We start from the raw sequence: 18543 nt of genomic DNA on the forward strand, positions 1-18543 counted from the left end.
GCTACCCGGCCAGGGCTGAAGAGGAGGTTCTTCACAAGCAGGCAGGCCCAATGGCAAGACCCCTCTGGCTGGAGACCACTCAGCTAACGTGTTTCCACATGAACACTACCCATGCTTCTGCATGTGCCTAGAATGGGGTTCTGGGAAGTGGGGACCCTGTCCTCTTCTTGGGGTTGGGTTAGGTGGAGTGTCCCTTCATCCCCTGTCCTGGAAGGTGCCTCAGTACCAACGGGGCCAGCCCTTCCCAACAGGACCTGAGATCCAGGAGGCTGAGGCTGAGCCGGCCTGGGCTTAGCAATTCCGCTAAGCCCAGGAGAGAAATGGGCCTTGCCAGGGGCGGGCAGCAGCCTCCCCTTTGTGGCCAGGGCGACCACAGGGACGGGCAAGAGGAGGGGCCGAGCAGGGCAAATGGAGGAGGGACGGGAGGAGGGAGAGACAGAGGATTTGGGGAGAAGAGAAGGAGGGGAATGGAGAGAGGGGCTGGGGAGACAGAGAGGGAGGAAGAGGCTGATGGAGAGCGAAGACGGAGGGAACAAGGAAAGGAGGGAGAGGGAGGGGCGGGCAGCACGGGCAGAAGAGAGAGGCTGAGGAAGACTCTCATAGAACGAGACAGAAAAAACCCATCCAGAGACAGAGACAGAACCACACACAGAATGACCAGAAACAGAGCTGGAGGCAGGGGGACCGGAAGAGGGAGACACGGGCTCCGAGGAGTCCGGGTCAAACGGAGCGACGTGGGAGGAGAACGACACACAGCGCCCCCTCTGGCCCAACCACTGCGGGGCTCGTGCACCTCCCCCACCCCCCGCAAACGGGGGCGGGGTAGCGATGAAGGCGTTGTGCACGCCGGTCTCTCTCAGAGGTAGCGGCACCCAGAAAACGAGCCATACCTGGTAGCTTTGTGCTCAGCTGAGCGGATGACAGTTCACCGGGACTAAGCTCCTGTCCCACCCGGGAAGGGCCTGCCCTTTAAAACACTGTGCTTCAAGGGGGATTGACTGTAGTGTCACAAAATTGGGCAGGAAGAGGGCCCAGGACCCTTCTTTCTGTTCCCCCAGACTCCTACCAGCTGTTTTCCTGCCTGTGCCCTTCTTTCTAAAGACGGACCCCACTGGAAGGGCAAACAGAGCAGGAGGAAGCCACGGCCAGGAGGCGGGAGGAGCAACTCAGTCACGGCGTTTCCATTGCCAGCGGCTGGCTGCACCGGTCAACGGGTCAACGGTGACGTTCTCTGACCCCCCATGCACATCCCGGTCCCCAGCAGTTACATTGCGGGCAGCATTGGGTCCAAAGGAGGCCAACTGTTCATCAGATACTGGGCGCTAATTGGAACCGCCTCGATGGTGCCCTGACCTCTTTAGCTTCTCACTGGATGTGAGGAGAGGGGTCTGGCATGCGCCTCCATACCATCTTTGGGAAGCCTTCCCAGGCCCCCCCTCCCCCTCCCCCTCCCCCCTATGCCCTGCCCAGCCCCTTGCACTCCCCACCTGGGCGTTCATCCCTCTGAACTACTTTGGTCCGCTGCAATGGTGAGCGAGGACTTCAGTGCCACTGCCGTGGCTGGCACACAGTGGGCATGTGATGCGTTGACTGAATAAACTCTGTGCTTAGCTCTGCCATGAGGAAGAGACCCAGGCCCTGGCCCCGGGGAACTCCAGCCTGGTTGCTGAGAACACAGGACAGCCCAGGCTGGGCAGGAACCAGGGCAGAGCCTCCCCTACCCCTGCCCTTGGTCACTTAGCCCTTAGCCTTGGGGCCCAGGCTGAATCAGGGACCCTGAGCTCCGCTGCCACACCCCACACAGTTTGCAAGATCCTAAAAAGACAGTTTTATAATCTCAGGACTGGGAAGGAACATGGAAGCCCTTCCTTCTGCTTGCACACCTGCCAGGTTAGAGACCTCACTTCCAAGCAGACATCTGTTTCAATCGTGGATAGAAAGCATGTCCTCGGTTGATGCATAAATCTTCCTGAGTGGCCTCCCTATTCCTACCACCCCCGTCCCTTGGGAGCACCTCTGCTGTTGGATGCCTGGGATGCCTGCTCCCTTGGCCAGCAGAGCCGCCCACTGTGCAGACAGGGGAGTGAAGCTTAGCATCCCTGAACCACCCATCTCCCTGGGGGCCTCAGGCTCTGAGAGCTTGGACAGGCATGGGTGCACGCAGAGCGCATGCATGCACATGAGGGGATGGGCGAGCTGCGCCCTGTTCAGACACGGGCATTCAGAGAGAGGTTGCTATGACGTTTCCAGGAAGGGGGCTTCAGACGCCCCTCTCCCTCTCAGGGGGCTCTCTGCTGGTGGGGTGGGTCTGCAGCTGAGAGCGGCCTTCAGGGTGGACCAGTGGTTGCTGCCTGCGGCCTCACAAGCCATTCCCGCCTGGCTCCCCATCAGACCTTCTTCAGGGCATAGACTCAGGGCAGATGCTGAATAATCCCACCTGGATGCTGGGTGACTCCAGCAGCCTCTGCGGCCAGCTGCCTTCTCCGGAGTGTCAAACCAGGAGGAAGGCGGGCACAGGCTGTTTTCCCTGGGAGGTGAGGCGGGGGTGGGGGATGGGGGGTGGTCCTGATTGCCTGGGGCGCTGGGGTATTGCAGCCCAGACCCCTGACTCAAAGCCCAGAGGGTCAGTCTGGAGACACCTGGGTAGGAAGAGGCAACAGCCCCACACTCTGGCCCAGAAACGACTACGCACTGCATGCTTTGCCAGCACAAGGCTCACCCCGATTTTCCTTCCTCTTGCCCTCCTCCTCTCTGGTATTAAAGAGTGACCACTGCACTCACCCTGGGAGGAAGGGGTTGGGAACTTGGGGTTTGCAGGCCTCGGCCCCCTGGGGAACATTGGCCAAACAAGGAGGACCCCCAATGGCGGAACTTCAAGCACTCATGTTTATGAGGAAGAGAGATTTGCCCTCAAAAGGGAGGAAGTGTTTTTCCTTCTCCCTTTTCTGGGTTCTCACCGCATGGAGCCCGGGAGTCATGGGCAAATCACGACCTCACGCCTACCGTGGGGTAGAGACAGAAGGAGCGCCCCCACCATTGAAAGGGGTCCTCAACACCAGCGGTCTGACGGCGCCCGCGGCCTTCAGCACCTCTCCAACGCTGGGTCGGGAGCCCTCTCCATTCCCTAAACGGCCCTCCTGGAAGGTGGGCTCAGAACCGGCGACGGAGGGTCCGGGGCACTCACGCGTGGTGTTGTACTTGACGCCGTTGAAGTACTCGGGGCACGGCCTCTCCACCAGGGCTCCCGCAGCGCTCCGGGGCCAGCATGTCCCGATTTGGTCCAACGTTGTGTTGCAATAGGAGTAGGGACCTGGCGACGGGAGAGAGCGGAGTGGGGCTCAGAAGGGTTGCCGGGGTCGCGGGGCGCCGCGGGATGCAGGGCGCGAAGCGCCCGGAGCGCGGGGCCTTGGTGGCACCCAGCGCGCCAGGGAAGGAGCCCCCGCCGCCCGGGTTCGCTCGCCTCCCGCCTACCCTCGGGGTCCAGAGGCTGCGCCCAGCCGTCCGAGAATAGCTCTTCGGCCAGCGCCAGGCTGCAGTTGGCTTCCAGCAAGCTGTGGAGCAGCGCCGCGTTCATCGCGCCCCGCAGCCGCGCGCCGAGAGGAAGGTGAGTGCGCGCTCGGTGTGGCTGCGAGGGAGCGGGTCGGAGCGTGAGCGACCGACAGAACGCAGGGTTTAGACCCTGCCCGCCCAGCCCCGACCTGCCGGGAAGCCTGTGGGTCCTGCGTCGAATCGCCCGGAGCCGCCAAGTCGGGACCTCAACCCAGAGGAGCAGCGGAGCGCACCGGGCTGCGGGCTGCGGGTCCACGCGTTCGGTCGCGGCCAATGGCGGCGTCAGGGGGCGGGGCCGGACGGCTACTCCAGACCCCTGCCTACGGTCCTGCCCCGAGTCAGCCTTCTCAGGCTCCGCGGTGGTCCAGAGGAGGACGGCAGGGATGCACAGCGTGGGTCCCGGGTGGCTGAACGCCCTGCAGAGCATCGCGGCCGCCGGGGCTGCTTGGGTAGCTAGGCGCGCCCGCCAGCCCGCCCGCCCGCCCGCCCGCCCGAGGAACCCACCACAGCCCACCTAACTGAGAGCCAGAATTGGACGGCTTGCCGCCTGAGTTTCTTTTCCCTGAGCTAGGACACGGGAGGGGGCAGCAGGGGCCGGGGGCGAGAGTCCACATGCAGAGCTGCCTTCCAGAAAAGCTCCTGTGGCCTCTGGGAAGGAAGTGGATTGGAGGGGCTTCAAGGGAAACGGGGAGGCCACCGAAAATCTAGTGAGAACAAGTGGCCTGAATGGGCGAAGACCTGGACCAGGCTGTGGAGGCGGGGATGGAGAGAGGGAGTTCCTAAGAGAACCAGCTCTCCCCAACAGCGAGGGAGGCAAAGTCCAGGGGGAAATTGTCTGAAATTATCTGCAAGACATCAGACACAAGGGTGTGACTGCTGTGGGCTCCTCAGAGAATACAGGCTCTCTTCCTCCTGGCTTGGGCATGGCCCCCTGAAAGTGGGGTAAGTGTGTGTGTGTGTGTGTGTGTGTGTGTGTGTAGGGGAGATCAGGCCCCACCGAAGCGTAGAGGAGCTAACCCCCCCCTGTGGAATTGCTCAGCCCCCATAGGCCTACCTGCTCTGTAATGGGTTGCAGCTCCATTCTGAGTACCGAGAGTGAGCCCCCTCTGTTCACGCCTGCTGAGTGGGGAGGTCTGGGTTCAGGAGACAGGGCCTGGGGCACGGGACACCCCATCTCAGGCAGGGGTCTGGTCCTGCTTGCCTCTACTCTTCCTGCACGTTACCCCAGTTTTTATCCTCTCTTCTGGGGCTGTTTCTACACCCGTGAAATGTTCTCTGAGGCCCCTCCCAGCCCCCAAGAATCTCTGGTTCTGTGTTTTGAGATGCACAGAATGAGGAAGGTGTGAGCATGTGTGTGTTGTGTGTTTCTGTCTTTAGAGGGCAGGCAGAGCTGGGACCCGCACTGCCCCCCTCGCTAGCCTCCACCAGGACAAAGCTGCCCGAGAAGGCTGAGCCCACCCTGAGCCAGCACTATGCCCTGAGCAGGGGGCAGCCGGCAGCCCCAGCCTCTCCAGCCTCTCCAGCCTCCAGGGTGCTGCTGCTGTTGCTGCTCAGGCACAGCCAGAGAGCAGAGCGCCGAGACCAGGGCTCAGCACTGGAACCTCTCCGGGCCGGAGGCTGGCTGGTACAAGGCGCAGGCCCGCCAGCCCGGTCTGGCCTCTGCCGCCTACGGGGACAGTGAGAGCCCTCGGCTCAGCTCTGGGCAGCCGCAGAGGCCAAGGTGACTTGGTGTCCATAATCGCCAGTGCCAGGAGCAGGGGCATCGGGGGGAGAAGGCGAATCCCAGCCCCAATCCTAGGCAGAGTCCTGTCCCCAGTCCCAGACCGAGCCCAGCCTCACAGGATCCCACACAGGCTAGAGTGTGGCTGGCAGGGTCGGCCCACATCTTTGCTGAGTGACAGTCTCCTTCATGTCCGAAGGAGGGCCCCCCACACGCTGATCACACACTGAGGGACAGGAGAAGTCCAGCTGAGTTATTCACTGGCTTGTCACCAGCGCCAGCAAGCAGGGGGAGCGGCTCGGTCAGGTGGCGGCGAGTGACCAGAGTCCAAAGACTTCTCATGTCACATGCGGCTTTCCTCAGAATGGCAGGGTGGCCTGGGTGGCCTGGCTGCTCTTAATATCACATGTGATAAAGCCTCCTCTGGGAAGTGACCACTTTGGGGACAGAGCCAAAAGCCGCTCTGCATCTTGACTGGCCAGCCGGGGCCTGAGCACAGGCCCACACACCCAAGTTCCCCTGGGTTCTGGGATGCAGGGCCGCTTCTTCATGGGTCTTATTATTGATACTATAGGCACAATTGTGTGTTATTCTAGGTGTGGCAGAGAAGAAACCAAAAAAAGGTAGCAGCTTTGGGACCAATTGACTTTACTGCTCACTCTAGTGTTTGCAAACAGTGAGGTAGATGAGGAAAAAATGCCAAGAGCTAAGACTTCCTTCAACTAGATTAAATCCAACTACAGAGAAGTAAGTTCTGGGCCTTTTCGCTGACTAAGGAAGCAGCGGTGGATGGGAGGCCCCTGGGACGGAGGCGGAGGGGAGGGGAGAGATTTGGGGCAGCGTGTACCCCTAAGCTGGCAGGACAGGTTGCAGATAAGTTCAGGGAAGTGTGACAGGTGCCGGGGAAGACACCTGTGTGTCATGAGCAGCATGGGGTGAGGCAGGTACCCCTGGCTCCCCTCTGAGGTCAACTGTGGCGGCAGTGACCAGTTCCAGGCCACGCAGGCACACATCACGGCCGTCCGGTCACAGCCTCAGGCCTGGCATCAAACAGGCACGCAGAGCACAACGGAGACACACACAGCATCACCCACTGCCGCATGTCCTCACGGCATCACGCACTCTCTCATTCTTCCCACCGCCCATCAGATGTCAGCTGCAAACAGGACGCAAGGGCACAGAGTCTGTCTCTGCCTCTCTGAGGGGCTGTGCGTGGCCAGAATGAAGAGGCAGGGGGATGCGGAGCTGGGACACGGGTGTGGGGTTCACTGGGGGTCACAGTGGGGTTGCTGCTGAGGGCCTGGAGCCTCAGGAGAGGCCAGAGGGTAGCCCACTCTTGTGCTGTGACACTAGGGACGGTGCCTCCAGGCCAGATACATTGTCCTCACGCCAGCCTATGTCTCCCAACCTGGGCACATGGGAGACAGCCTGGTGTTTTCATGCTGAACATGGGACCAGGTGGTGAAGGTCCCAGAAGGGCTCGCAGCAACTTTCCCATCCCACATTCTCGCCTGCAGGTGGGCAGAGGGAAGCCCAGGGGAGGCAGAGCGCCACCGCCTTGGACCCTTCCCCTGCCACCCTCCTCTCTGTAGAGGCCTGATTGGGCTACTGGCCTTGGGGGGCGGGTCATGTCACTCCTCCCAGGAGTGGCTCCTGATGGCCCTCAGGACAGAGCCCAGCTCTCTGGCACCACAAAGGACATTCTTCATGATCCTTCATCTCCCGTCTTCTCCCTCCAGCTCACTGGAGACGCCCTTTGGAACAGCTTGTCATGTGTTCCCTGGCGCTGCTCCTCACCTCCACACCCTGGCACAAGCTGTCCCCTCTGCCAGGGACACCCTTGCCTCCCCGCCCTCCGGCTCGCCCAGCTGATGCCCACTCGTCAATGGTGAGCTTCGCTCTCGACTCCCTTGTCCGGGTTGGGTGGCCGTCCTTGGTGCCTCCGTCTGCTAGGAGCTGATCTATGTCACTCCAGGACTGTCGGTGTTTCTGTGGTCTCCTCCCCCAGCCTGGGACTCCCTGAGGCCAGGGCTGGTCGTGTTCGCTAACTGGTCCCCGCACGCACCGGAGTGCTCCAGGCCTGCGATCAGGGAGCCACCCCTGAAGGAACACACGTCTGGGCAGCAGCCTGGTCTCCGGGCCATGGCGTCCCTCCCCCCGACCAGCCCTGGGGTGTGCGCGTGCGTGTCAGGTTGCGGGGTGATTACAAGGGATCCACGACTCTGAATCCCCTGGACCTAGTAGTGCCTATGGACCGAATACATAATATGCCTTAAATATATACCTCTGTGATGAATAAAACAAATAACTCATTTAAAGCCTGCCTGAAGTCTCTTGTGAATGTGTGTGTGTTTCCTTTTTTGGGACCTCAGCCACGGGCGTACAGTTTAATTGAACAGAACCTTGGATTCGTGACTGCTCATCATCATGAGCCTGCACGTGGCCTAACTTTATTTTACTTTTATTTTTTCTTTTCATGAAGTTTGTATGTAGCAGTAAATATAATGATTCTACCACCCTGCCTGAACTTAGATCATTACGAATCACTTCCATATTTATCTACACACTCCTTCCCTAGAGGGACATTCTCTTCAATATTATGTTTATCATTTCCTGGCACGTAGCTTTCTCAGTTTTATCACATGTACATATGTCTGGACAATAGATTGTTTGGTCTTACTTGTTTTTGGACTTTGTGTTAGTAATTATGCATTTTCTCAATCAGTGGGCACTGAAAAGGAGATCCTACCATGTAGGGACCTGAGCAAGTTCAAGGGCATCTAGCAGCCCCCACGCCCCATGCAGGGACATGGTTAATGAAGGGTGATGTGTCCCCATAGCGGCTGCTAGGCAGCGTCACGTGCTGGATGAATATTTAATGGCACAGGGAAATGTTCACTCTGAGTTATGAGAGCAAAAAGCAGGTGACAAAATCGTGGAAACAAGATTGCCCCAGTTTTATAAAAAAAACCCCCCACAAACAAACAAAAATGAGAAAACATGAGGTTCTATGGGTTGATAAGCTCCTGGGGTATATAAATACTATACAAATCCATGGGTTATGGGATAAGGAGTGCTTACTGTCTTCTTCGTGGATTTAAATTTTTTTCCCAAGCTTACGTGTATGTGCTTGTGCGTGTAATATGTATCCTGTTTAAAACAAGATGAATGGTACTACAAGTTAAGCAGTGGAAGCCTTGTGTTTGGGAAAGTTGGGAGCCTCCCCACTAGGATAGGAGGACGGGGAGCCGGTCTTCAGGGGTCCCGAGGAAGGCGAGGGGCTGTGCCACGTGCTAGAGGGTAGAGGAGGGGAGAGCAGGGATGAGGCCTTGGACCTGCTGAGAAACCAGCATGGCCTCTGACAGCAGAGAGCTCTGAGGGGGCAGCTGGGGGCCCTCCTGATCAGGGGGGCTCCATTCCTGCGTGACGTGCTGCCCGTGCCATGGTTTCTCACTCAACCTTCTCCGTAGGCGCCTCAGGTTAATTTCAACCCGTTTATCACGGATAAGAAAGCCGCGGCTCAGAAGGCGTTATGCATTGAATTGTGTCCCTCAAAGTGCACGTACTGAAGTCCTGAACCCCAGTACCCCGGAAGGTGACCTTATTTGGAGATAGGTAATTAAGTCGTTAGGACAGGCCCTGGTCTAAAATGACAGCTGTCATTTTAAGGAGAGGAGGTTAGGACACAGACCCACAGAGGGCAAATGAAGACGCAGCGGGGAGATGGCTGTCTCCAGACCGGGGAGAGAGGCCTCAGAAGGAACTAACTGCTGGCATTTGATCTTAGACTTCTGGCCTCCAGAATCGTGGGAAAATAAACGTCTGTTCTTTCAGCCCCTCAGCCTGTGGTATTTTACTGCAGTCCTAGCAAACAACGCAGGTGGGTTAGGGGACCTGTCCAGAGTCACACAGGTGCTAGGTGGGGGAGCTGGCGCCAGACTCAGGCCAGTCTGACCCCGATACCTGACCTCTTGACCCCTCTACTGTGGGGAGGGCAGGCGACAAGGCTGCCCTCTTCCCTGCCCGTCTCAGGCTGCATCTGGTGCTGGGCCTCAGCGCAGATTGGCCCCCGTCCCCGGGTTGCGGGGACCTCCTTCCCGGCTGCCTCTGCAGGTGCCGACTGGAGAAGGCCAGGATGCTGTGGGGCCCTGGGACATCTCCCTCGAGCCCGTGAGGGCCCAGGGCTGCTCTGAGCCCTGCAGTGGCTGACCCTGACTCTGAACCAGCAGCTGGAAAACCCTGAGGGCTCAGAACTCGGGGGGCCTGGCTGCTGCTTCGCAGGCCCTCGTGAGGAGGTGACGTTTGTAGTCATGGCAACCAGAAAATGTATTTTACACCTTCCGTTTGTCTTGCCCAAGTTTGAAAGCACAGGGGCGGCCCCTCCTCAGGCTCCTGAATGCAGCTCCTGCGGCTTCCCTTGGGTGCAGATGCAGGGAGCTGGCAGCTGGAGGACGGCTCCCAGCCAAGCCTTGCATCGTCGGGGAGAGCCTGAGCCCCACGTGGGGAAGGGGCCTGCCCACGGACACAGACAAGGGCCAAGCCTGAAAGCCAGAGCCGGAGGCCCCTCGCTGTTCACTGCCCCACCCAGTGTGGGCTGGCCTAGGAGAGCCTCTCCCGCCTGCGCCCGCAGGCCCCACAGGCCCAGGGGAGCCACCCTCATCCCCTGGGTCTGCCCAGGGTGCCGACAGGGAGCGTGCATACCTGAGAGGTTGGCGAGGGTGGTGACGGTGTGGCAGTACTGCTCCAGCAATGCCCACGGGCGCTGGTCTCCGGGCGCCTGGCTTGGCCCAGCTGCCTGGGAAAGAGAGGGATGAAGGTCAGAGGTCAGGCCCTGGCTAGCCACTGACAGCACATGTCTGTCCTCTGCCCTGTTCTGTCGTTGGTCTCTTCCTTATCTTATCTCCGTTGTACAGAGGGGGGAAACTGAGGTGGGAAAGCCCCGAGGCCAAAGAGCAGACAGCAGCCTGGCCAGACCCAGAACACTGTCCTCAGAAGGGGTCCGGTGCAGCTTGACCTCTGAGATAGGAATCTGCTTTGTCCCTCCCTCGGCCCCCAAAGGTCTCCTCCCCAGGGAGGGATGCACGCCTGTGATGGGCCTGTGTCCTTCTGTCAGCAAGCCGGGTAGAGCCCCTCCAGCAGTTCATTCACCAAGTAAATATGTGTAGAATGCCTACTGTGCATCAGGCCCTGGCTGGGGACCCAGCGGGTGCACTTGGGTAGTCTCAGACCACGTAGGGATGCCCTAGACTATAAAAAGGTGCAGAAGGGAGTGGGGAGAGTGGATGATTTCACACTGTTCCACAGGTAAACGGGCAGTTACAAAAGCTGTTAGGTAAACACATGGGAGAGACGCCTCACCTGGATGGGAGAGACACCTGGTGGGGAGACAAGGGAGGCTTCCTAGAAGAGGTGGCGTTTTGGGGACAACCAGAGGATGAGTAGGGAAAAAGGAAGGACCACTGTGCGGGTGTGAGCACTCACCAGAGGACAGACATAGTGGTTGTAACAACAGCCACCCCATCGAAAAGATAAAAAGCACCCAGGATCCCATCTCCAGAAAAGATCATGCACGTGGGTGCTGGGCATGGAGGGGTAAAGTAGATGTGGTTATCTCTGTGCTTCCAGGGACTACCTTCTGGTGGGAAGGGTGGGTGGGTGACCAGCTTGTTACAGTATCTACAAAGTGCTGAGGAGAAATGGAGTAGGTCACAGAGGTGGTCATGCTGATGCGGGTTTTGAAGGCTGAGTAGGAGTTCGCCCAATGGATAAGGACAGTGCCAGGAAGGGCATCCTGGGTAGATGGCACAGCACATTCAAAGGCTAAGAGGCTGGAAAATTCATGGTGTGAGACTCACCGAGAGCAATGTACTCTCAAATACTGACCCTTGTCCCCCATTCCTCCCAAGGCCACCACTTCTACTCTGGGGCCTGTGCATGAGCTGTGCGCACACATGTGTGTGCATGTGTACATGGGATGGCCTTGACATTCCCAATTCTACGATTCCAGAGGCCACTGCCCCACTAGTGGGTAGCCCTTCCCCATGCCCCTGCCTGTCAGATGTTTCCACCCTGACAGCTTGGTCAATGTTTGCCCCAGGGTGTTAGCAGGGCCAGGACCCAGCAGTCCTCAAACATCACATTCCCTGCGCGGGGCAGAGCGAGGGTCTTGCGTGGTCCCCTGGAGACACACCCTGCACAAGTGGGAAGGAGATTCTTGTTTGGTGTGAAGTCAGCACTTACTATGGATGAGACACAACATTTAATATCTCATTCAGTTCTCTCAAAAGCCTCTGAGGTAGTTGCAAATCAATCCATTTTACAGATATGCCCACTGAGTCTCAGAGAAACAAGGTCACCTCCCCAGGCCACACAGCAGGTTAGGGGCAGAGGCAGAACTGGACGGTCTGGCAAGTTAGGGCTTGGTCGGGTATACACGGAAGGGCTGGTCCTGCAGGAGCAAGTGAAGGCCTTTGGTGGATGGGTGCTGAGAGAACCGGAGCCCAAACGGGGTGGCTAGGGATGCAGCTCAGGAGGAGCTCAGAGAGCAGGGTCATGGGGGGAGGGGAGGCAGACCCAGCCCACCGGACTGCGCACTGTGCAAGGCAGACAGGAAGCTGGGGTTCTACAACCCTACTATTGTCTCTTCGGTGCGGGATACCTTGGGCTTCTGTGCTGATTAGCTCTTGGCTGTCCCGGGGCTGGGAGCTGCTCCACCCCTCACCCCTGTTTCCAGTCCCGAGCCTGGCACGGAGCAGGTCTCAGTAATGTTTGTCGGCCGGCTGAGTGGACGGTTCCCTCAGGCTGGTAGAGCTGCAGCCTCACCCCCAGTTCCGGGAGCTCAGGTCCCGGGCTTTTCCTGCTCGTCCGATTTCCTCCTCTGTGAATTTTCACTTTGACTCTGTGCCTGGAACTGGGAGCCCTCACCTTAGACCAGGGCCGAGCAGAGGCCCTGGCAGGGGGAGGAAACAGCAGGTCAGAGCCAGAACACCAGCTGCTCTCCCTCCACCTTGGGCCCTGTCCAGGCAGAACCTGCGCCCCAGGGGCCAGGCGGGCCTCAAAGGTGCCACGTCCATGGAGCCAGGGGGTCTAGCTGAGCCTAATGCTCCCTCCTGGCCTAAGGACAAAGCTTCCTCTAAATTTAGTCCCTGGTCTAAGCCTGGGGGATTTACGGGACCACAGGCCCCGCAGCCAGACTGCCAGTAACCAGAGGGGCAGGGGATGAGCCCAGCCTACCGCCTCCTTTGCTGTCCAAGGTCAGAGAGGACTCCCCTGGGAGCATTCCTCTTGCTCCCCCCCCACCCCTGTCCCTTTCATTCACGGGTTTCATTGAGCCTGGGCTAGAGATCAAGGCGGAAGGAACACCAAGGAGGAGATGGGATGGGGAGGCGGGGGGGGGCGGAGAGGATGAGATGGAGAGGGAAAGATGGGGAAGCAAGCAGGAGGGCAGAGAAAGGGGGAGGGGGAGGCAGTGGGGGGTGGGGCAGCCTGGGTCCAGAGCAGGCGGGAGGATGCAGTGGGCAGGACAGGAGCTGAGCCTGTCTGAGACAGAGGGCGAGGGAGGGATGTCACAGGAAGGAAGCAGGTCATTATTTCTAGAGCCATCAGGCTTCCTGGAAGGGGAAATCTTAGATGCTCTGTTCTCATTGATCAGGTGCTGGAGCTCAAGTGAGGCCCCCAAAGCCCGTCTGCGGCTTCTAGTGGACTCTGCCATGACCGAGTCTGTTCTCAAAGGTCCCTTTTCCTAAAATGTCCCAGTCTCTCTTTCAGTCCTAATTTGGCCTCCAACTCGCCTGGAGAAACTTCCAGGCCTCACCTCATTGTGTGTTCTGTCCTCTCTGAAAGCCGGTGGCTCCCTCTCTCTCTTGGGTCCGCCCCCCCTTACCTCTGTCAAGCCCCGAGCCCTGCACACAGGTGTCCGGGGGGCGGCAGGAGGGAAAGGGCAGGGGAGGGAGGGAGGGAGGAAATATCTAGGCCTGAAAAAGGGAGGAGGAGCCAGCAGGAGGCCCTATAACAGGAGAGTAGGCCTGAAATTATCAACTCATCTAATGTCATTTTGCCAGAAAGCCACCCTTTTCTGAAATGTTTTGGCATCTGAGCGTCCTACAAGTAACTTGATGTTATTAATATCAAATCACATTAAAATGAAATTTTCATAAAGTGAAGGGACTCCCGAGTAGGACCTCCTGGTTGAATCCGGGCCCTGCCATTCACCAGCCCAGTGGCCCTGGGCACATGGACCTGGCCTTAGCTTCCGCATCTCTGAAATGGGGACGGTGATGGCCTTACCTCTTGAGGAGGCTATAAAGTTTAAAATAGAAAAAGCATGTTAGTGCAGGCAACCGTGCCAGGCACATGGAGAGCCCTGTGTAGCTGCTGAATAGAATGAATGAAATGAGCTTATTGAATAACCGATCCTTCTTTTTGGTGGATTCAAAACAACATCTTGAAAAAATTCAAATTTCAAATAAAGTGACTGTAGACAAACTGGCAGAGGACTCCTAAGCATGATTACATTTAGGTAATGGAGACAATGAGAGCTAAGAGGATACAGAATAGCTCCCTAATTCCGCAAATTTGAGAATTACCAGGAATACAAAATTAAGTAAGCGATGCCTTCAGACAACGCTTTAAAAAAAATACTTAAACATCAACAAAATAGCAAAAACAAAGAGGGGCAAATGAGCTGGTCAGGTTAGAGAACACTCAGAAAGTAGCTGAATTTTGGGGAAATCGTTAGATGAATTAGCTTCGGGCCAGTGGCCCTTGGGACCCTGCCCGCGGACCCTGCCTCTGGCCTTGGAGACGGCTCCGCAGGTCAGGGAGGGTCCCGGCTTCTGGAGGGGGATCCCTAGGGGAAGTGAAGGACCGGGCAGGGGATGAGGGATGTCTGGCCCTGAGTGGGGGCATGCCTCCCGCACCAGGTCCACCGGGCGCCCGAAGTCCACAAGGCCCCTGTCCCTCCCGAGCTGCTGCTGGTAGCTTCGTCTCCTCCACCTGCCCCTCCTCCAGGCAGGGGATCAACATCCCATCATCGGACACAGGGATCCCCACCCACCCCGGCCACCCAGTGCCTCCTTCTCCGGGCCCGGGGACTGAGCACTGAGACCCCGCCTGCCCGCGAGCTCCCGGCGCCCCCACCCTGAGACGCGACTCCCGCTCCCGGCACTTACTTTGAGCAGCGGCGGGAGGAGGCAGAGCAGGCCGAGGAGGGGGTGTGAGAGGTGGAGGAGGCGCGAGGGCGCCGCGGGACGCCCCATGCCGGCTGAGGCCGGGGACAGGAGTGCACCCCCAGCGTGGACGTCCCGCCCCGCCTCGCCTGCCCCTCCCCCGGGCCGGACCGAGTCGGACCCCGCCTTCCCCACCCAGCGGGGAGGAAGCCAAGGTGAAGCCCTGGGGTCGGGGTATTCTCCTCCGGCCAGGCCCCTGTCCCCCGCCCTCCAGTCCCGCGCTGCGGCGACACAGCCCCACAGCCGGTCCCTCCAGGTTATTTATAGCGGGTGCTGGGCAGCGTTCCTTCCCGGGCAGCCAGGGGCCAAACTCGGCCTGGAGCCTGCAGAGAAGGGGTTAAAGCCTTTTCTCAGCCGCAGCCTTTGCCTGGGCTGTGCCCTCCCAGAGGAGAGGGGAATTGGGAAAAGGAAGAGGGGTCCTGGCCAAAGCGCAGAGTGGGCTAAGGGGAGGCGGGGGTCTCACCCTGGCCAGGCTCCGGCCAGCGAGCGTATTCCAATGGTCTGAGGAGCTATGTCCCAGCGCCAGTGCCTGATGGGACAGCTGGAAGGTGGCTGTGGATATAGATTAAACACTAGTGCTGTATCAATGTCCAAGTTCCCGATTTGCGTAAGTGCACTGGGGGTGGGTAAGAGAATGTTCTTAGGAAATGCACACTTAGGACTAAATGTGTAGTAGGGTTGCCATGCTTCCAACTTATTTTTAAATGGTTCAGAAATGCAGACATACACACATACAGAGAGAGCAATAAAGCGGATGGGTTAACATGTAAATAGTAGGTAAATCTTGGCAACGGGTCCTATGGGTACACTTTGAATCATTTTTCCAACTTTCCTGGAAATTTGAAGTCAAATGCTACAAAAGCAACTTTAACACTCCAAAACAACAAGGACAACAAATGTAGGAATGCTGGCACCCACCTGGAGAGAGACTGGTTACCCAGGCGGGGCCGGCCCAAGGCCTGGCATGTTTGGGGAGATGATCCAGGGACCCCCACGGCAGGCAGAGCTGAGCGGTGCGGAGCTCCTGTGGGGACAGGTCCGAGCTGGGGCCGGGCCAGGGCTTGAGGGTAAGGCCTGTCCTCGCAGCCTGTGGACCTGTTCCAACAGGTGGGCCTGGCGCAGGGACTTCATAAGCTTAGGTCGTTAGGGTCTGAGCGGAAAGCATCTGAGGAATGTGATTAGTGGGGCGCCGAGCCTTTCCTGGAGGGCGCACGCAGTGGGGCACAGGCCCTGGAGAACTCCGCCCGGGTGCCAGAAACTCAGGCACTGCGTTAGCTCTGCTGCCCCTGTCCTCAAGTCCTCCTCCTCTCCACCTCTTCCTCCAGGCAGCCTTTCCTGATTGCCCCCACAGTGCCCTCCCCAGGAATCTCACAGGCCTCAGCCTGGGCCCCTGGCCTTTCCCTGTGCCCCTGGCCTTTCCCTGTGCTGACTACTAGTAACTGCCTTTTGGAGGGAGGTGGTCTCCCTCTCCTCTTTCTACCTCTTTCCCCCCACCCCTGCCCCTCCTCTGTTGCAGGCAGCCTAGTCCCAGTGGTGTAGGGGAACCTTTATGGGAAAAGCTAAGGAAGAGCTGGTTGACCAGATCTCTCCATTCATGTGAAGGTGACAGAGTGACACCTCTTCCCAAGTGCTGGGACAGAATATGGCCTTACTGGCTCTAGTCACAACTCAGGGTGGTCTGGAAGGGAGGTGGGCGGTTCGCTTTGTAAAGGGATGGAAACTCCTAGACGTGGCTTGGCATTGGAGACTGAGACGAGTGGGAGAGCTCGGGTCCGGGCCTGGGGTGTCCTTGGGGCTCGGTGGCCCGGGTCCGGAAGGGCTTCCCCGAGGGCAAGGGGCCTGGGATAGCCTCGGCGGGTGGTTCCCACGTTCAGAAAAGGTCTGCTGTGTGCAGCAAGGGTGTGGTGGCGCTCAGGAGTGAAGTAAAGGTTTGGAGCAGGGCCGGTGCTGCTGGCGGTGCTGGGCACTTCTTGCTTTTGTCCAGAATGGTCCTATCCTTCTAATAATGCTCCATCCTCTATCCAGTGTTTCTCAACAATTTTTTCTATTATCACTTCCTCCCACCCCAAGGAGCCTTTTCAGATTTTTCCTCTCATGAAACTTTAATGCCACAGATATGTTGCCTGTCTGTGTTCCGTGGTTCTTTAGAGGGCCACAGACCCTTGTAATACCCAAGACTGTTTTGCTCCCCATGACCCACTTTTTGCCCCCCCAAGAGAGGGCATGCTCCCCCCACACGTGAGCTGATGGGCAGTGGGCTGCCATGGGCAGGCCCAGTGCAGTTGGCCAGGCTGGGTGAACAAGAGGGTCCTCCTCTCACTGACTGTAGCTGGTTGGTGCAGAAACGAACTGAGTCTGGGCGGACTCAGTCCGTATTCTTCCCTGGGAACTTTGAACTTTGCACCCCAGAGAGCAGCTAGTCTTCTGCTATGGAGAAACTGAGAGGTGGCCCTGGCTATTGGGAAAGCTGAGCTGAGGGACGGAGCTGCCACACACCAGAGGGGCCAGGGAAGAGGGGGATGGTGGGGGGAGAAGGTCCTGGGGCCTGCCAGGCTCCGGTGAAGCCCACTGTGCTTCGGCCCCCAGAAAGGGAGCTCTCCAATAACTTCCCTGACCTTCGAGCTACTTTGAAGGGCACTCTGCTGCTCACTACCCTAGGAATTCTAACCAACTTGGAAGAGATCAGGAACTGAAGAGGAGGAGAATTCAGAGTAAAAAGTGACCAGGGACATGGAAGACACCCATCCCCATGTCTGGGAACCAGAACTGTTGAAGAGAGCCCAGACTTCCTGTACATCTAACGGGCTGCACAGTCTGGGTGCTCTAAAAGGGAAGGGTGACTTCGGAGGATGGGGGTTCTTTGGGACATTTGGGTTGCATGTGAGAGACGGCGCTGGTTCTGTGCTCTAGAAGTCTGGCTCGAGCAGCAGGTGGTGGTTGGCAGACACAAGTCTGGAGTGAGGGAGAGAGCAGAGCAGACCAGTACAGCAGGCCAGGCGAGAGAGGAGATGGTACCGCAGGCCAGGGTGGGGTCTGTTCTGTCACCACACCAAGCCCACCTCTCTCCTGGGGCTGAGGCTGCTGGTATGAGGCGCTGTAGCAGATGAGGCTGCCTGGGACTCCTCACCCTCCCCCGTCCCAGGCCCAAGCTGATGGCCAGGTGACATCTTGTGCCCCAGGTATATAAGGCTCTCCCCTTGTTTTAGCTGTGGTCACACCCATTTAGTCTCAGATTTCAGAAGACAATTTTATAGCATCGCTGGAAGGACAGCCATTGATTTTTGCTCATGTTTATTTTTATTTTTTTCTGTGGGTCCTGTGGGATGTTACTTTGATCTCCCTCTCTCTCTCCCACCCCCCCGTCCAAAATCCTGGTTCAGGGAAGCCAGGTCCAAGTATGAGCTATGATCATCTCTGTTGTCACTCATCTCTAAAGAAAACCAAGTCATCACGTTTGATTAATAGGGATTACGTCAGCGCTGGCAGAGTTTTTACCTGCTCATGAACTTGGTGTCTGGAGAACAGCTGTGGGGCCTGTATTTTCTGGAAGAGTTCAGACCCCGAGGGCTGACTGGCCCTTGGGCCTGGCTCCGGGCTGTCGTGTCTGTGGTTTCACAGCTGTCTTCCTGCCCCCTCTGCAGCCGCCCTGGGTCGTGCTGGCAGAAACCAGGCCTCTGCTCCGACGCGGGGCAGGTGCCCCTGGGCCTCCTCCTCCGCTCCGGTGTCCGCCATGCGCATCTCACTCCCTTCACCTTTTCCCCAATTCCCTTAACTGTAAAATGAAATCACAGCTCCTCCCGTGGAGGGCCATGGTGAGGATCAAGTAAGAACAGGTGTGGACAACCACTTCCCAGAAGGGTTGTTTTGTCTCTTCTAGTTCAAAGTCAACAAACACTGAGGACCCACCAAGTGCAAGACCCTGTGCAAGGCATGACCATGTGTGCCTGGAATGGAGCAGGTTCTTAACAAAAGTTTGTCGAGTGGCTGAGCCAAAGGGGATGACTTTAGGAGTCTCTGGGCAAGACAGTTAGGGTAGTGAGGGACGGA

At 58.1% G+C, this 18543-nt stretch overlaps 1 protein-coding gene across 4 annotated transcripts in view; it reads right to left on the reverse strand.

The window, feature by feature from the left end:
• The window catches only part of CRHR2 (corticotropin releasing hormone receptor 2), a 36921-nt gene extending 22333 nt beyond the window's left edge, over nt 1-14588 (reverse strand). For 2 of the 4 annotated variants that reach the window (XM_054571328.1, XM_054571327.1), the window contains exons 1-3: nt 14440-14588; nt 9971-10064; nt 3185-3310 (exon numbers count right to left, since the gene is read on the reverse strand). In XM_054571328.1, coding sequence (XP_054427303.1) covers nt 3185-3310; nt 9971-10064; nt 14440-14526 — 307 coding nt within the window. In that variant the 5' untranslated portion in view covers nt 14527-14588. Of the gene's footprint in view, nt 1-3184; nt 3311-3471; nt 3575-9970; nt 10065-14439 lie in introns of those variants that run through there. The other 2 variants (XM_054571331.1, XM_054571329.1) reach the window with 1 other exon arrangement.
• Nucleotides 14589-18543: the final 3955 nt, after the last annotated feature.

Source organism: Pteronotus mesoamericanus, unplaced genomic scaffold (assembly GCF_021234165.1).
Source record: "Pteronotus mesoamericanus isolate MK-2021 breed Mesoamerican mustached bat unplaced genomic scaffold, CSHL_Meso_final contig_220, whole genome shotgun sequence".
Classification (NCBI taxonomy): domain Eukaryota; kingdom Metazoa; phylum Chordata; class Mammalia; order Chiroptera; family Mormoopidae; genus Pteronotus; species Pteronotus mesoamericanus.